The following is a 13,843-nucleotide window of genomic DNA, read 5'->3' as shown; positions in this document are numbered from 1 at the left end:
GATTCTTGTTGCTCCCAATGATTCTGATAATTTCCGATGCAGGTTATTCCAATGTACAGAAATAGACTATTTCTTTGAACTCATCAGGAATGGATGTATCGTTGTGTTTGACTCATCACTAATTTTATCAGTTCATCGTTATCGCCGCGATTACCCATGAGACGTTCCTCCGGCCTTTAGTCAATTTTGATGAGAAGAACCTGGGCAAACACCCGAAATAGAGTGGGCAGTCATTTGTTGTGACTCTGTGGTGACTTTCATCAATTTAATCTCACTACCGTTTGAAATTAGTCAAAAGTGACAGAAACGCGAAGTAAAATAAGTCTATCAACCAATCAAATTATGCCTAGTCCTAACACTCAAGAGATAGAAAGTGCTGCATAAAATAAGCAAAAGAGAAGAAACCTTAGGATCACGCATATACGAGTATTATTTTACTTGCTCTCTTTGGAATATCAAACTTCCGATGGCATAGAAAAACATGAACGAAAAGACGACAGGCTCAAGATTTTATTTCCGGTTGGAAAAGTCGAAGTGCCCATTTGATTAGACGTAATTTGAAGTTTCGTCTCCATAAGGAATATATGGGATGCTGTAAATACTTATTCATCATATTTTTCACAAACCGCTTCTACTTGCAACATGGGGAGAAATTCATGCTCTCCTTTGCCTATGTCGTTTTTTTTCAGCAGCAGTTCACATTTCGACATTATTGAAATAAATGTCTTATCTGGTGCGAGACTGTCCCTTGTAGCCTCCAAACTTTGCATGGAAGTCATACGCATGCTCTCACCGTTCCTAATAGTTTACCTTTTCTCGGTTTCCTTCTAGAGCCTCAAATGTCGGCACTTGCAGGTAGGTGTCTGGTACGAGCAAACCTGCAGGCAATGAAAGGTAATAATCCAGTTAATGGTGTAAACATTCCCTCAACACTTCTAGCAGGGAACATGTGTATTGCTCGTTTCTGGCAACTTGCCACATCTTGCTGTGTGTGTAAAGCTTACGATTTTAATGTTTTCTTTTCGGTTTTTTCCAGGTGAGATGGTGAGGAGCTGACAGAGACCAACCATGACAGTCTTCAGGTGGAGCGTGGTGGCGCTGTTCTTCCTAGGGACGCAGGTTCTAGCCCTAGAGGGACCTAATGTGTGCACTAGGCAGGAAACGTAAGTAGCTTCCTTATCTGCGGCCAGTGTTGCCGTCCGTGGAGGTGCAGATTCCACTAAACATAGTTGAATTTCTCTCTGGTTGGCAACCCTGTCCTCGAGTGTGTGTGTTTTGGCCCCACTGGTGGGATGGGAATACCAGGATACAATCGCGCCCCATATCTATGTTTGTTTCTCGCGAGTTTTATCGCCGCGCTTCTGTAAACAGGGCCACCTTTTGATTTCTTTTATCGCAGAATGCCCACTTTACTCACCATCCATAGTTTTCTGAACTATCCAAATTGCTGCGTATGCATAGAACAAGAAGAAAAAAATCATATTCTAATGAACAACAAAGAAAGGTGTATCAAAAATATGAGTGAGGTTTATTTTACAAAGCGCTGTTCTAGCATTCTGACAATCCTAAGTTCGTACCTCAGGGAATGCATAAGTATTGCTCGGCAAATTATCCATAACTATTTTCATTATTTTTTCTCTTGCGCCAACATGTTTTTTTAGACATACAGTGATGGACAAAAGTAATCATACAGTGGAACTGAAAGGAAGAAAGGACGAATTGCAGCAGATAGGAAAACAATAAGGAAGTCAAAACTGTTAATGCTTGACCATGTATGCACCAACGATATATTGACAACAAAAATAAATATCAGATGCTGCTTGTAGAAAAATAAAATACAATACTTTCTCAATACCCGCTTCTTTGCCTGGACAAAAGTATTCATACACCAACATAAAAGTTCACTTTGAAGAAAAGAAAGAAACAAATACCATGTCGTCATAATTTAGTATGCATTCCTCTGTTATGGAGAATAGCTGTCAGTCTCTTTTGCATAGAATGAACAAGAGGCGTGGTTATTTCAGATGTAATATTGTGCCACTCATGCAAAATGACCTCTTTCAGTCTATTCTTGCTTGTTATGTCATGTTTTCGGAGTCTGGTTTCCAAATGGCTCCAAAGATGTTCAATGGTGTTAAGGTTGGGGGACTGAGGTGGAGTTTTGAGTGTGTGGGGAGTATTATATAACAACCAAAGGCGGACAATCTCAGCTGTATGTTTAGGGTCGTTGTCCTGCTGGAAGTGAAAATCATTCCCAAGACCCAAATGATAGATACTCTGCTGCAAATTGTTCTTCAGAATATCCAAATAGACCAGTCTATCCATAGTTCCCTCAATAAAGACGAGTTCTCCAACACCTGAGGCTGACATACAGCCCCAGACCATAACGCCACCACCTCCATGTTTAACTGTGGCCAGAAGATTTCGAGGCTCAAGCTCAGTATTGGGCTTTCTCCACACCAAAATTCTACCATCACTATGGATAATATTGAATATACTCTCGTCCGTAAACAACACTTTATCCCAGAAGTCCAAACTTTTACTCACATACTCCTTTGCAAATGTTAATCTGGCCATCTTGTTGTTCTTACTGGTGTATTGCTTTCTTCTAGCTACCCTAGCTCTGTACCCTGCTCGGTTGAAAAGCCTTCTAATACTTCTTGAGGACACTTGTTTTCCCAGGTGGTCGTGAACATGTGCCGACACTGCTGATGGTGTTAATTTTGGGTTTTTCTTGATCATTCTCAACAGTCCTTGTTTCTCTCTCGAAGTAAGTTTCTGAGGATGCCCAACCCTTTCCCTATTTATCAGCACTTTTGTGTCTTTATATCGTTTGATGACACTTTGCACAGTCGCACGACTTCTCCCAACTATGTCTGCGATTTCAGAATATGATTTCTTATTGTGGTATAATGATATCATAATTCTCCTCTCTTCGATCGTGGTTTCCTTCCCTTTGCGGCCCATTTGACTTCCTGCAGCACGCCAACACCAAACCAACCACTTCCTTACACAGGTGCAAGTGCAGTAAACAAATATCTGGCACTGAATGCTGGAAACGGTTGTTTCACGAACTTTTTTGGGGGTTTATAACCTGGCGTATGAATACTTATGACCATCCAGAAAGCAGTTTATCTAAGGATTACCCACATTTATTGTGACAATTTCAATTGCATGCACACAATTGCTTTGCGTTTCTATTCTTGCCATTCCAATGGAGCATATGTGCTACAGACTTGACTTGCCTTTACGGTCATATTTGTATAATAACATGTTTCATTCAGACAATGCCTTTGTATGAATACTTTTGTCCATCACTGTAGATCATTACGTATGCTGGCGCAGAAGTTGTCAGCAGTTAGGTTCTTTGGTGTTCTGTTTGAATTATTGAAGCTCTCGTTGTGTAAAGCAAAGGGAATAAACATAGTGATGGATATTTGCTGGCAATACTTATGCATCCCACTGTACAAACTCTAGAGACGCAGAAAAAAAGAGAAAGAAGGAACGAGACAGAATAAAGATACAACATGATACAAAGAGAAAAGATGTAGAAGCAGAAGCACCATGATTTAGAAGTCCGTAAAGCAATTTAGAAATTCGCCATAGATAAACTATGTAATGGTTTAGGGGCGGTTCAAGATGAACATTTTCACCCGGGCGAGGTAAATTCTCGGCGCCGCCCATACTTTCCACCCTTCCCTACGTCTTTCTACCCTGGTCCTCCTACTATTTTATATTTACGGTCATTATGACATAAATTAATGGTGTTATTTAGTTAGCATGTTGCTGTTAAATAAACACAAACGTGCAACAAACATGTTCTTTAATACCTATATAACATCAAAACAACAGTAATTTCTTAGCTTACATGGTTTTGTAAGATACCGGTACTTAATATATTATTGAACAGTAACTTCAATTAATTGTTGTCAACAATAAATAGAAATCTTTTGAAAACAAATAGCCACGCATCCAATTGATCGGATTCCAAAAAAAGTGGACTTAAAAAATAAACAAATAACCACGCTTATGTAATCAGAAAGAAGGATTTGGCGCTAATTCCTGAGAACGGCGCCCCGGGCAGTCGCCCAGAACTTCAGGCGCCCCTGTAATGGATAGGGATAATTCTGATGCCAATAGAACGACAAACAAAGATTTTGTAGGAAACCGCACGAGCGCCGCTAGGATGCAGCAAACGTGATAAAGCGTTTTGACGAGCAGCTAGGGACAGCCTTAGCAACTTCGAAATACATGCTGACAGCATCAAACCTGACCTGCCTAACCTAACCACGTATGCATATAATAGCTGAAACAAGCATGTAAATAGGTTAGGCAGACTAAATTTTGCCCATTTAAGCTATTATATGCATACGTGGATAGGTTAGGAACATGGGCGTAGGCAGGAAAAAATTTCGGGAGGGGTTCATTCATAATTGTTCTCATGGGTGTTGCCAGAAATTTGAATAATAGAAATAATAACAGTTATACAATAATAATTAAAATTTAATAATAAAACAATTATTTTCCATAATAATAATACCAATAATAATAATTATTATTATTGTTATATCCTCGAGGGAGCTTACTCAATGCAGCAGATGAGTGATCCAGCACAAGGCTTTTTTTTTTTTTACATTTCGTAGAGTGTGTACTGAAATGCACAATTATTATACTTTGTTATTAAATTTTAGATACCTTTTAGAAAAAGCTTTAAAAGTTAGATAGAAATTTTAGTCAAAGTTTTTGTTGTTTGACCTTAAAACTTAATTTTTGGAATTTTGAAAAGTGTGGAACCAATTATTCTTTTTAAAAACTGAGCCTGGTGCATGGATTGTATAACCTCAGTCTCGAATGTAATGCGCTACGAAAGTGGAGATCTTACGTTTGAACTCCTATCAAGGGGGATTTTCGACTTTATCGGACAGGGAATTTAAAAGTTGGAATGGGAATTTTGGGACAATCGTGAGGAAATTTTCAGTCTATATTCCTTGTGAAGCAGGAACACTGGAAAGAGGACAGCACAAGTGAAAATGGAGGAGTCGCCGGTGGGCTGCGATTTCGAGAATAAATCCTGTTTCACTCAAATTTCAGAATTCCAAATGTATGAAAATTCTAGATGGATCGTTTCAACATTGTCTCCTTGTACTTTTGAGATGCTTCGAAAAAAATTTTGAAAATGAGTTATAGATTTTGGTTTATGAACTTCCATTAATCCAACATGTCAGAAGTTTCGGGGGGGTTTGAACCCTAGAAACCCTCCCTCTAAATACGGCCATGGTTAGGAATGTCAGGTTTGGTGCTGTCAGCATGTATTTCCAAGATGTTAAGGCTGTAGCCGCTCATGGCGTTTTGTGCGTTGGAATACGCAAGCACCTTGTCCGCTGCGACGATTTCGAGCACAATTTCAGAAGGAGCCTCCACTCCCCGCTAATCTCCCGGAACTTTGCAACCGTATCACCGCTGATATGTTAACACGCGTATGGGACGAAATGCAGTATCGGTTACATTTGTGACGCATCATCAAAGGTAGACACTGAGCATTTGTGAGGTGCAGTGGGGTGCCCAGGATTTTCAAAAGGAGGGGATTACGTACACCATCTTTAGTAGTTAACCCTTATTTGGCATTTTCCTGCCCTTGGCGTTCTTTTTTTTTCTGTTAGGAATACTGGGCCAAAGTGAGGGAGGGGCTATGACCCCACCAATCCCCCGCACGCCACTGGTGAGGTGTCGTTCTGTCATCAGAATTACCAATGTCAGTTTTATCGTTTATCTGTACTAAATTCATAAAATGTTTCACAGACTTACGATTGAGATAGAAAAATAATTAAAGAAAGAATCAGCCGAAACGGAGCCCAGTAGAACGCAATTGTCTGACAGCGCCACCGTGTTCAGCTGCGAATGACCTATTAGCAGGAAAAAACTAACTTTCCCGTTCCTGCCGCATGTTTTGTCGCAGTCATTTCTATTTTAACAATTCAGACATTTGCGTTTGGTGTAGTTCCTGCATTTCTTAGGTCATCTTCCGCCAAAGCTCACATTACTTCCTTCTCTTCTTCTGCTGACCTTCATCGGGGGTTTCCGCTCTCTTAGAGACTGTCAATACGCTGCAGACATTCCAGCAATAGCCTTCACAATAGGAATGATTCAGTACAGAGCCGGCCCTAGAGAGGGGCAACTCGATCGCTCGTTCGAAGCCCCCTGCAGATGAAAATAATTGTTTGTGTACGATTTATTAAAAGTTTTTAGGATCGGCGTTGTAAGGCAATACCCTTGTGTAGATACATACACTGAATACGCCAGCTGTCACGGGTTCCAATCCAGGTCTGCGCATAGGTGTTCTTTGTGAGTGTCTCTTCATCAATTTCATCATCACCACCCATCCTCATTATCGCGATTAGCCAAAACTGGCAGAAAAGCAACGCTAAATACCAAAAATCAAACACACTGAATATAGATAAAATAGGCGGCAGGTGTCCAAGAAGAAGCATGTGAAAATATGCTAGCCTGTAGTATTAACATTTCGACGCCTATAGGCCTATAGGTGCCTATACTTGTGTTTACTTTCTCCTCGTCTGTTTTATCCGCACGTAAATAAAGCGCCACAGGAAGAAAGCTATGTGAGAAGACACAATTTACTATTTAGAAATTGATATTGTTGGTTAGGGTACATTTTTTATGTTTAGGCCATGTTCGTAGAGATGTTTGGTCATAGATGTAATCTTTATTTTGCATAATTTGGTGATTTGAGGCAATTTAGCCCAATTTATGACAAATAAAAAGCTTTGATTCATTAGTGTTGACCTGCCTTACACAGCGAATTCTCTGCTGAACGTGGGGGATGTGCAAGACTGGATGCCTATCTGGTATGACGTCATTTATTTTGGTGTGCGGCCAAACATCTTCACGACCTTGGCCACCCTGCTCTGCCTGCGGGACAGCTCTCCGGATTGTTTTGCGCCAACTCTTTACGCACGGGGTGTAAAATGAAGGCTGATGCAATCCTCCCTGTAATCGAAACCACAAAGCTTCAGCTGCAGCTCGGAATGCAGACTGGTGTTTTTGTCCCGACTGTGTTTCGAAACGGTAAACATCCTGCCATTTTCTTTCCCTCTTTCTCAAGGTGTCTGCATGCAGGTGACAATGACGTATTGATGTAGTTCCTGCATCCCGAAAGAGTTACCAATTACAAAAATTAAATGATCAAGCTATACTTCTTTAGCATTTCTTGTGCAGTTGAGGGCTTCTTTATTTCCGCCGACATTAGATTGGGATCATAAGACTTTATGTGCACTAAAATATTAATCAGTAACTTTTCATCAACTGAACCTAACATCCTTTTTTGTTATTTAATAAATATTCATTTTCTACTTTTTTTTTACATTAATTTCCTTGCCAGGATGGGTGTTTTTAAGACAAATTTTAGCCATCTTAACTGCAAGCACGGCGCACCGAAACGGGGGGGGGGGCTTATGGGGGTCAGAACCATAGGTCAGAACCTCCTCCCCCCTTAGGCCATCAGGTTATACAGCAAATTACTTTTTTCCACAATTTTATAATTGAGAATTTCTCATTCTTGTATCAGGTAGGTTCAAATAACAGGAATCATTGTTTGGAACGCCACAGAAGCATTTATCTATCGTTTCGCAGAACTTTCAATTCATCCTGTACCAAAGTTGTTGCTTGAGAATAAGAACCACACCATTTATTATTATTATTATTATTTTACGAGAGGCATTTTCTGGCAGATTCATGTTTTTCATTTGGTCGAAACCCTCCCCTCATAGAAAATTTCTGGGTGCGCCTGTCTACATGTAAGCTAGATGAATATGTACTCTATTCTTATAGCGTCTTTTTACTATACAGCGGGTTCGATACCCGGTGGAGGCACATAGTGGTTCGGATCTTACTTTAAACTGTAGGTCCAGCCTCGATTAGCCTTACTGTGCATAAAGTGGACTTAAAACAAAATATATAAATATTTTTTTAATATACATGTAATAATAACAATACATTTAAAAATTATTATTACGTATTTCTGAGTCACTTGGTTCGGATCCCGCCGAAATACGTACATATTTCTAGATACCTGCCTGACAGGTGGGTCAATATTAGTGTTTATTCATATTTTGGTTATTTTATGTATGTTAATTGCGACGATGAGTATGGATATGTTGCCAGGTTGGGGCCAAATCTGATATTTTTCACTGTTACTGTAGCGTAAAGATATGCTCCCTCGGAAAATATGCGAACTACAAGCTAAACCGATTTACACATTCGACACTACTTCCAGGCGAGAGTTTCAAATGTGGTGGTGGATCAATATTTACCCCATAGAAATCACTAAATGCTTAAGATGTTTTTAACTCCACGAGATTTAGATTGTTGTATCAACCTTTCGTTGTTTGATTATACGCTGTTGCTATTTAAAGTTGTAACCGCAACAACAGTGGGCAGAAGAAATGACCAGTACTATAATCCAAGCTAAGAATATTCACACATTGGGCGAGATGCCATTTTACCTGAAACACGCATTTAAATAGAAATCGATAACCTTGGTCTGGTTTTGATAGTGTGTTACGCCTTTGTAAAACTAGCTAATTGGAATTGAATTTTATATCCATGCTACAGTGATTTGTCTCTTTTCTGTTGATCTCATTTTCAACACTGGCAACTGCAAGGAAACAATGCTCAGCCCGGGATTCGAATCTAGAACTTTAGATGGAGAGATTTTATGTGGCGCACTCGGCCTCTCCCCTAATTACAATGTTTTCTTTTCTTTTTGGGTCCGCATTTATTGCTTTATCTTTTCAGAAATTAAGTTTTTAAAACTGAACTCTGTGTCACCCATTTGAAGGCCAAGACCTAAGTGGTCAACACACCGAACCTCATCACACATTTTCTCAAGTAGCTTCCCAATTGCCTTCACGATGCTGGCCCAACACAAAAAAAATTGTCTCTCCAGTCGGGGATCGAAACCGGGCCCGCTTGCACCAAGGGCGACAGCGCTAAACATTGAGCCAGCCTACAAGTAAGTTCCAAACCGGAAAATTCTTGATGAATGGTCAGAAAGAAGGACATAGCCTGAGAGGGGAAGTAAATCGTAGAAAGGGTGGCGACTACAGAAAAAATGCCGGGGAGAATAAAATTGTATTTAGTCTAAAATAATATTTTTATTTTGCTTGGAGAACTGTCTGGTCAGCCGGGAGTGACAGTTCCCCGCTGCTCCTTCTGTCGTCTTCATTAGTTTCATTGTACGTTTTTGTTGACACGTGTGAGAAGTACAGTATCATTTGCAAGTACTTAGCTGCTAGGAACGGCACCATTTATTCCGAAGGTCATTTTAGCACCATAACGTGTTAATTATTTATGTGCGTCTTGAACAGGTTGGCAAGCGCCCAACTATGATAAATGCCATGAAGCAAATCTTGGCACTCTAAATCAAATGTCTGCCAGATTTGCACAAAAAAAGAATTAGTTTACTTGCTTCGTGGTCCTTGTTTTGTCGCGAGAGCACTGTAGTAGGCAAATTTTAAAGAAAAGCAGGCATATTAACAAAACTAAGCTTTTCGGTGAGCCTCGCCAGTTACGTTCATGCTAATATACTTGAGCCGGAAAGGAGATTGAATACATTTTTAGTCCTCTATTTTGTCCCTACTCTGCCGTGTCGGCATCGACAGAACAGTATTAAAGAAATGTATCAAATGAAGCGTCACTCGACCGTTGCGATATTATACTCTGTTATCCCCAAGGAAGGGGAGGGGCGAGAGGAACCGCACGAGTGAAAATGGTACCTTTCGACTTGCTCCGTGTCATTTTCTGCAGTGACATGGGAAACAAAAATGCATAAAAATTGCTACCTTGATAATACTGAGCCTGCAGGGATGACCTACTTTCCTTGTGCACAACGATCGTGGTTACTGGTTTAATCGTAAAAAGTAACACATGAAATCTTTTTGCCCGTGTGCATAGTTCTTAAATCTTGATGAGAAAATAAATATATTCTACAATGTCTTTCAAACAAAGTTAGACTAATAAAAAACCTGGACAAGATTTAATTTACCTTTCATGGCCTCTATCCTTCTCTCAAACCGCCATATTGCTGTTCCTTCCGAAAATAATGGGTCATTTTCAAGACGTCAACAGTTTGAAAAATGGTAAATTTCTTATATCGGACAAACGGATTTCTTTAAATTTACAGGAGAAATTACTTGCCGAATGCAGTTTCTTTATAGTTGTGGAAGTTCGGGGAAGTGTTTTCTCGCATCGTTCATTGAATTTTGACGGTAAATCATCTATTTTTCGATATAAATGTGTGACCGATGCACGAAAGCTGTTGCATCCATTTCCTTCCAGCCGGATGTTGCGTGTGTGTGATGACGTAATCACGGTCAATGCCGGTCAGTGTTTCCAAACACGTGTTTTTGTAACTGAAGAAGGTACGTTTTCGCAAATGGTTTGTGGGGCTATGTGTCAATGGTTCGTGGGGCTATGCGAGAATGGTGTGTGGAGCTACGCATTTTTTTCCTAAACCAATTTTTAACTATTGTAACCTAAACGTGACCCAACCTAACCTAACCTTACCGGAAATGGTTCGTGGGGCTATGCGTCAATGGTTTGTGGGCCTAAGGTATTTTTCGGTGCAGTGGGGTGGAAACACTGCATGCCGAGTACGGTAGTGAAACTGACCGCCATTTTGCGTGTTACCGAAGGCAAAAAGAAACGAAGAAAACTTACTCGATGTGTTGCAAATAGAGCTTATTTCCGTGAAATAAGAGAATGTCTCCTTCAACAATGTTTCTCAATGCAGAATACGTAAGTACGAATATTCAAATTAAATGAAGTAGCAAATTTCAGCCGTTTGTCCGATATAAGAAATTTACCCTAAGGATCGCAAACTACCATGTAGCAAATGTAACCATTGCAAGTGAGATTTTGGTAGAGACCTCTATCGGATTTTTCCAACCACTGTGTTGTTGAGAAACCACGGACTAAACTAATATTATTTCTTTAACCGTGTGTTTAGTGTATATGTGAGCACAATATTTTTATATTCGATGTAGAAACTAATCTTGCTTGCCCTTACTGAATATTAACGGTCTTTTCCACTCTTGCGGCGGCCGGCTCTAGTTCTGGCAGCGAAGTGGGGTGCGGAAATTACGCAGCAGACCAACCAGACAACAGCAGTGGCACCGAGAGAGACGACGCGGCGGAAAAAAAAGTACAGCCGGCAGCCGACGAGAAGATCGCTGAATGAAGGGAGACGGGGCACAGAGGGAAAGGGAGGGTCAGGTTCATTTGCAGAATTTGGGGGTGGTTGGGGGTGGTCGGGGAGAAGGAAGTCTTGTTTTCTTCTTGGCGGGTCATTGTCAAGCTGACGACAGGAGTTCTGGCGGAAGAGCACCTCCCCCACGCGAAAGAGTGGAGTCGCCTGGCAGTACGTCACACCTCTTCTGCCAGCGCTCTTCTCGTCGGCTGCCAGCTGTACTGGGTGAACCTCGCTCTATTGGCTGCTGCGTTTCTTATCGTCCTGGATTGGTCGCTTCCCCACTCCCCTTGCCAGCTTATAGGGCGCCCGCCGTAAGACTGGAAAAGAGCTTATAGTAATACGTAATTTAAGATTCGTCTAATCGATTAAGCTGCCATCTAGTGGAGCGTTCCAAGTGACACCTTTTCCACGGCCAAGAGCCACCCCTTTCCGGGTTTCCCTTATCGCATAACACTTCTGCAACCTTGTGTTCTGACGTCAGACGAGGAATGCCTACGTCGTTCGGATAGGTCTGGTTCTATGAGCATAAATACACTGCAAATGTATTATTTATGCTAAGAGAACTAAACCTAGCTAGCCTAACCTAACAACTTGGGCATTTTGTCTAAAAATGAAATTCCATCTCTAGTGACGTCAGAACGCAAGGTTGCTGAAGTATTGTGCGATAAGGGAGACGAGAGTTTTCCATGGATAGTATCGCTGTACTCAAGGTACCTTTATTGCGCTGTACTGATAAGAGCTACAATGAGATCAAATTCTGATCAATTTGCGGTTGGAAATTAATGACTGCCGCAACATTTCAAAGTGAAATTGAGCTCGGGACCGTTTTCACTAAAGGCTAGAGCCATTTGGCTCTGCGGGAGCCTGCAACTGCCCTAATTTTGAGAAAATGATTTAGTGTTTATGTAAAGCCCCTATCACACGGAATTAGATTTCTAGTACGAATGCTCTAGTTGACGCTGGACTGACTACCCATTTGCTAGTTTTCGTCTCACACGGTACTTGACACCGTACTTGTCGATAGTCTCTCGTTCCCATAATGGCGGCCGCGCGAGATGTAAACAACGTATCACTTCACACTTTTAAAATACGATAACTATTCAACCGAGAGGAATATCGCGTCGTATTAAATAGTTTTAGGTAGAGAAGAATGGCGCTGATAAAATACATACTTTACAACGTTCATTATACACGTATGGAAGAATATTTTAGCTTTTTCAATTGTAAACACCGTGCACTCAGTCACCATAGATGATACTCGACATGCCTTTCGTGCTGTATGCACTCGGAAACCACAGACAAAAAACGCTACTTTGCAAACTCACAGATTATCTTCACATGGCGAAACTTTGCTCTGATTGGCTGTTCCACAGAATCTAGTCGAAGAATTAGTAGCAATTAGAACATGTCCTATTCCTCCAAACCAGTCAAGCAGTCAGCCAGGCAGCCATGATTGCTACCTAAAAAGTTAGTTCAGCGCCAACCTACTAGAAATCCAGTTCCGTGTGATAGGGGCTTTAGGTACCAGGGAGTTCATCACTGGGTAAAAGAGGAAAAGAAAAGCTGTTGAGGTGAAAATTCAGAATGTTTTTAGAACCTCATGTAATTTTGTTACATGTAAAGTGGGGATTCTCTGCACCTTTTCATGCCTCAAATATAATTTTGTTTTAGATATATCAATAGAGTTCCTATCCTCCTACACCCTAACCTTATATGAAGTACATCTAAAACTAAAAATAAATGTTTCAAAAAAATTCCTCTGCCCTTTCTGAGAGAAAGTGTTAATTATAAATTACAAGTATAAAATTAATAATACAAAATTATCATCTACTATTTTGGGGTCGAAGCGAACGTATAGTTCGTGCATTTGTGTATTTCTGTGTTTCAAAGACAGACGAACAAAGAAGCTGTGTTGTATTTTTATTATTTTTATGACACTTTTGGCTAAAACTGTACTTAATTGAAACCCACTTGTCTGTTTACCTTTGGCCTACTACATAATTATTATCAAAACAAGTACACAAAAATGTTTTGTTTTCATTCATGATATCCACTGCATTATTCACCAACATGGCACCACAAGCAGAGTTAATGCTTGCACATGCATAAGCAAAGTAAAGAAAAATGGCCTCTCCTTGAACCGAGGGGAAAATTTCTGATTATCATCTGTAAAAACAAGTTCCTGTTGAGTCATGAATGATTATAATTGCTGTTGCAACACATCTGGTGGAAATGTAAGCAAAACTGATTCAATTGTGTTGTGCAGTACAAACTTTGTACTTTTTTTTAAACTTGCCTGATAAAGTGAAGCCATTATATTATATGTACTTTGAACTTTATGTTTACCTTTAGAGAGTGTGCGGTGTTTATTTTTTTAAAAAAATAGGCTATGATTTTATAGATTTTATGAAATTTAACATTGTTATGGGGGATAGTCAGTGATGTGCCGTAGACTATAAGTTTACGTCTACATGCGTTGTTTACACGTAATCGACGCGTAGACAATAGACTACGTAGACAATCTAAAGTGCATTAAAATTAATTTTCAAGGGTTTCATGAAAGGAAAGTGACATTTT

General features: G+C 40.2%; 1 protein-coding gene across 4 annotated transcripts in view; it reads left to right on the top strand.

Annotated features, from left to right (window-relative positions):
• Nucleotides 1-13,843, top strand: part of drpr (multiple EGF like domains draper) — a 174,012-nt gene that overhangs the window by 114,985 nt on the left and 45,184 nt on the right. For all 4 annotated transcript variants that reach the window (XM_083110765.1, XM_083110763.1, XM_083110761.1 and 1 more), the window contains one exon: nt 1,037-1,163. In XM_083110765.1, the coding sequence (XP_082966891.1) occupies nt 1,069-1,163 (95 nt within the window). In that variant the 5' untranslated portion in view covers nt 1,037-1,068. The remainder of the gene's footprint in view (nt 1-1,036; nt 1,164-13,843) is intronic.

This window comes from Lepisma saccharinum, chromosome 24, assembly GCF_977018435.1.
Source record: "Lepisma saccharinum chromosome 24, izLepSacc3.1, whole genome shotgun sequence".
Classification (NCBI taxonomy): domain Eukaryota; kingdom Metazoa; phylum Arthropoda; class Insecta; order Zygentoma; family Lepismatidae; genus Lepisma; species Lepisma saccharinum.
The sequence above is the reverse complement of the archived record's forward strand: the minus strand, read 5'-3'. Positions and strand labels throughout refer to the sequence as shown.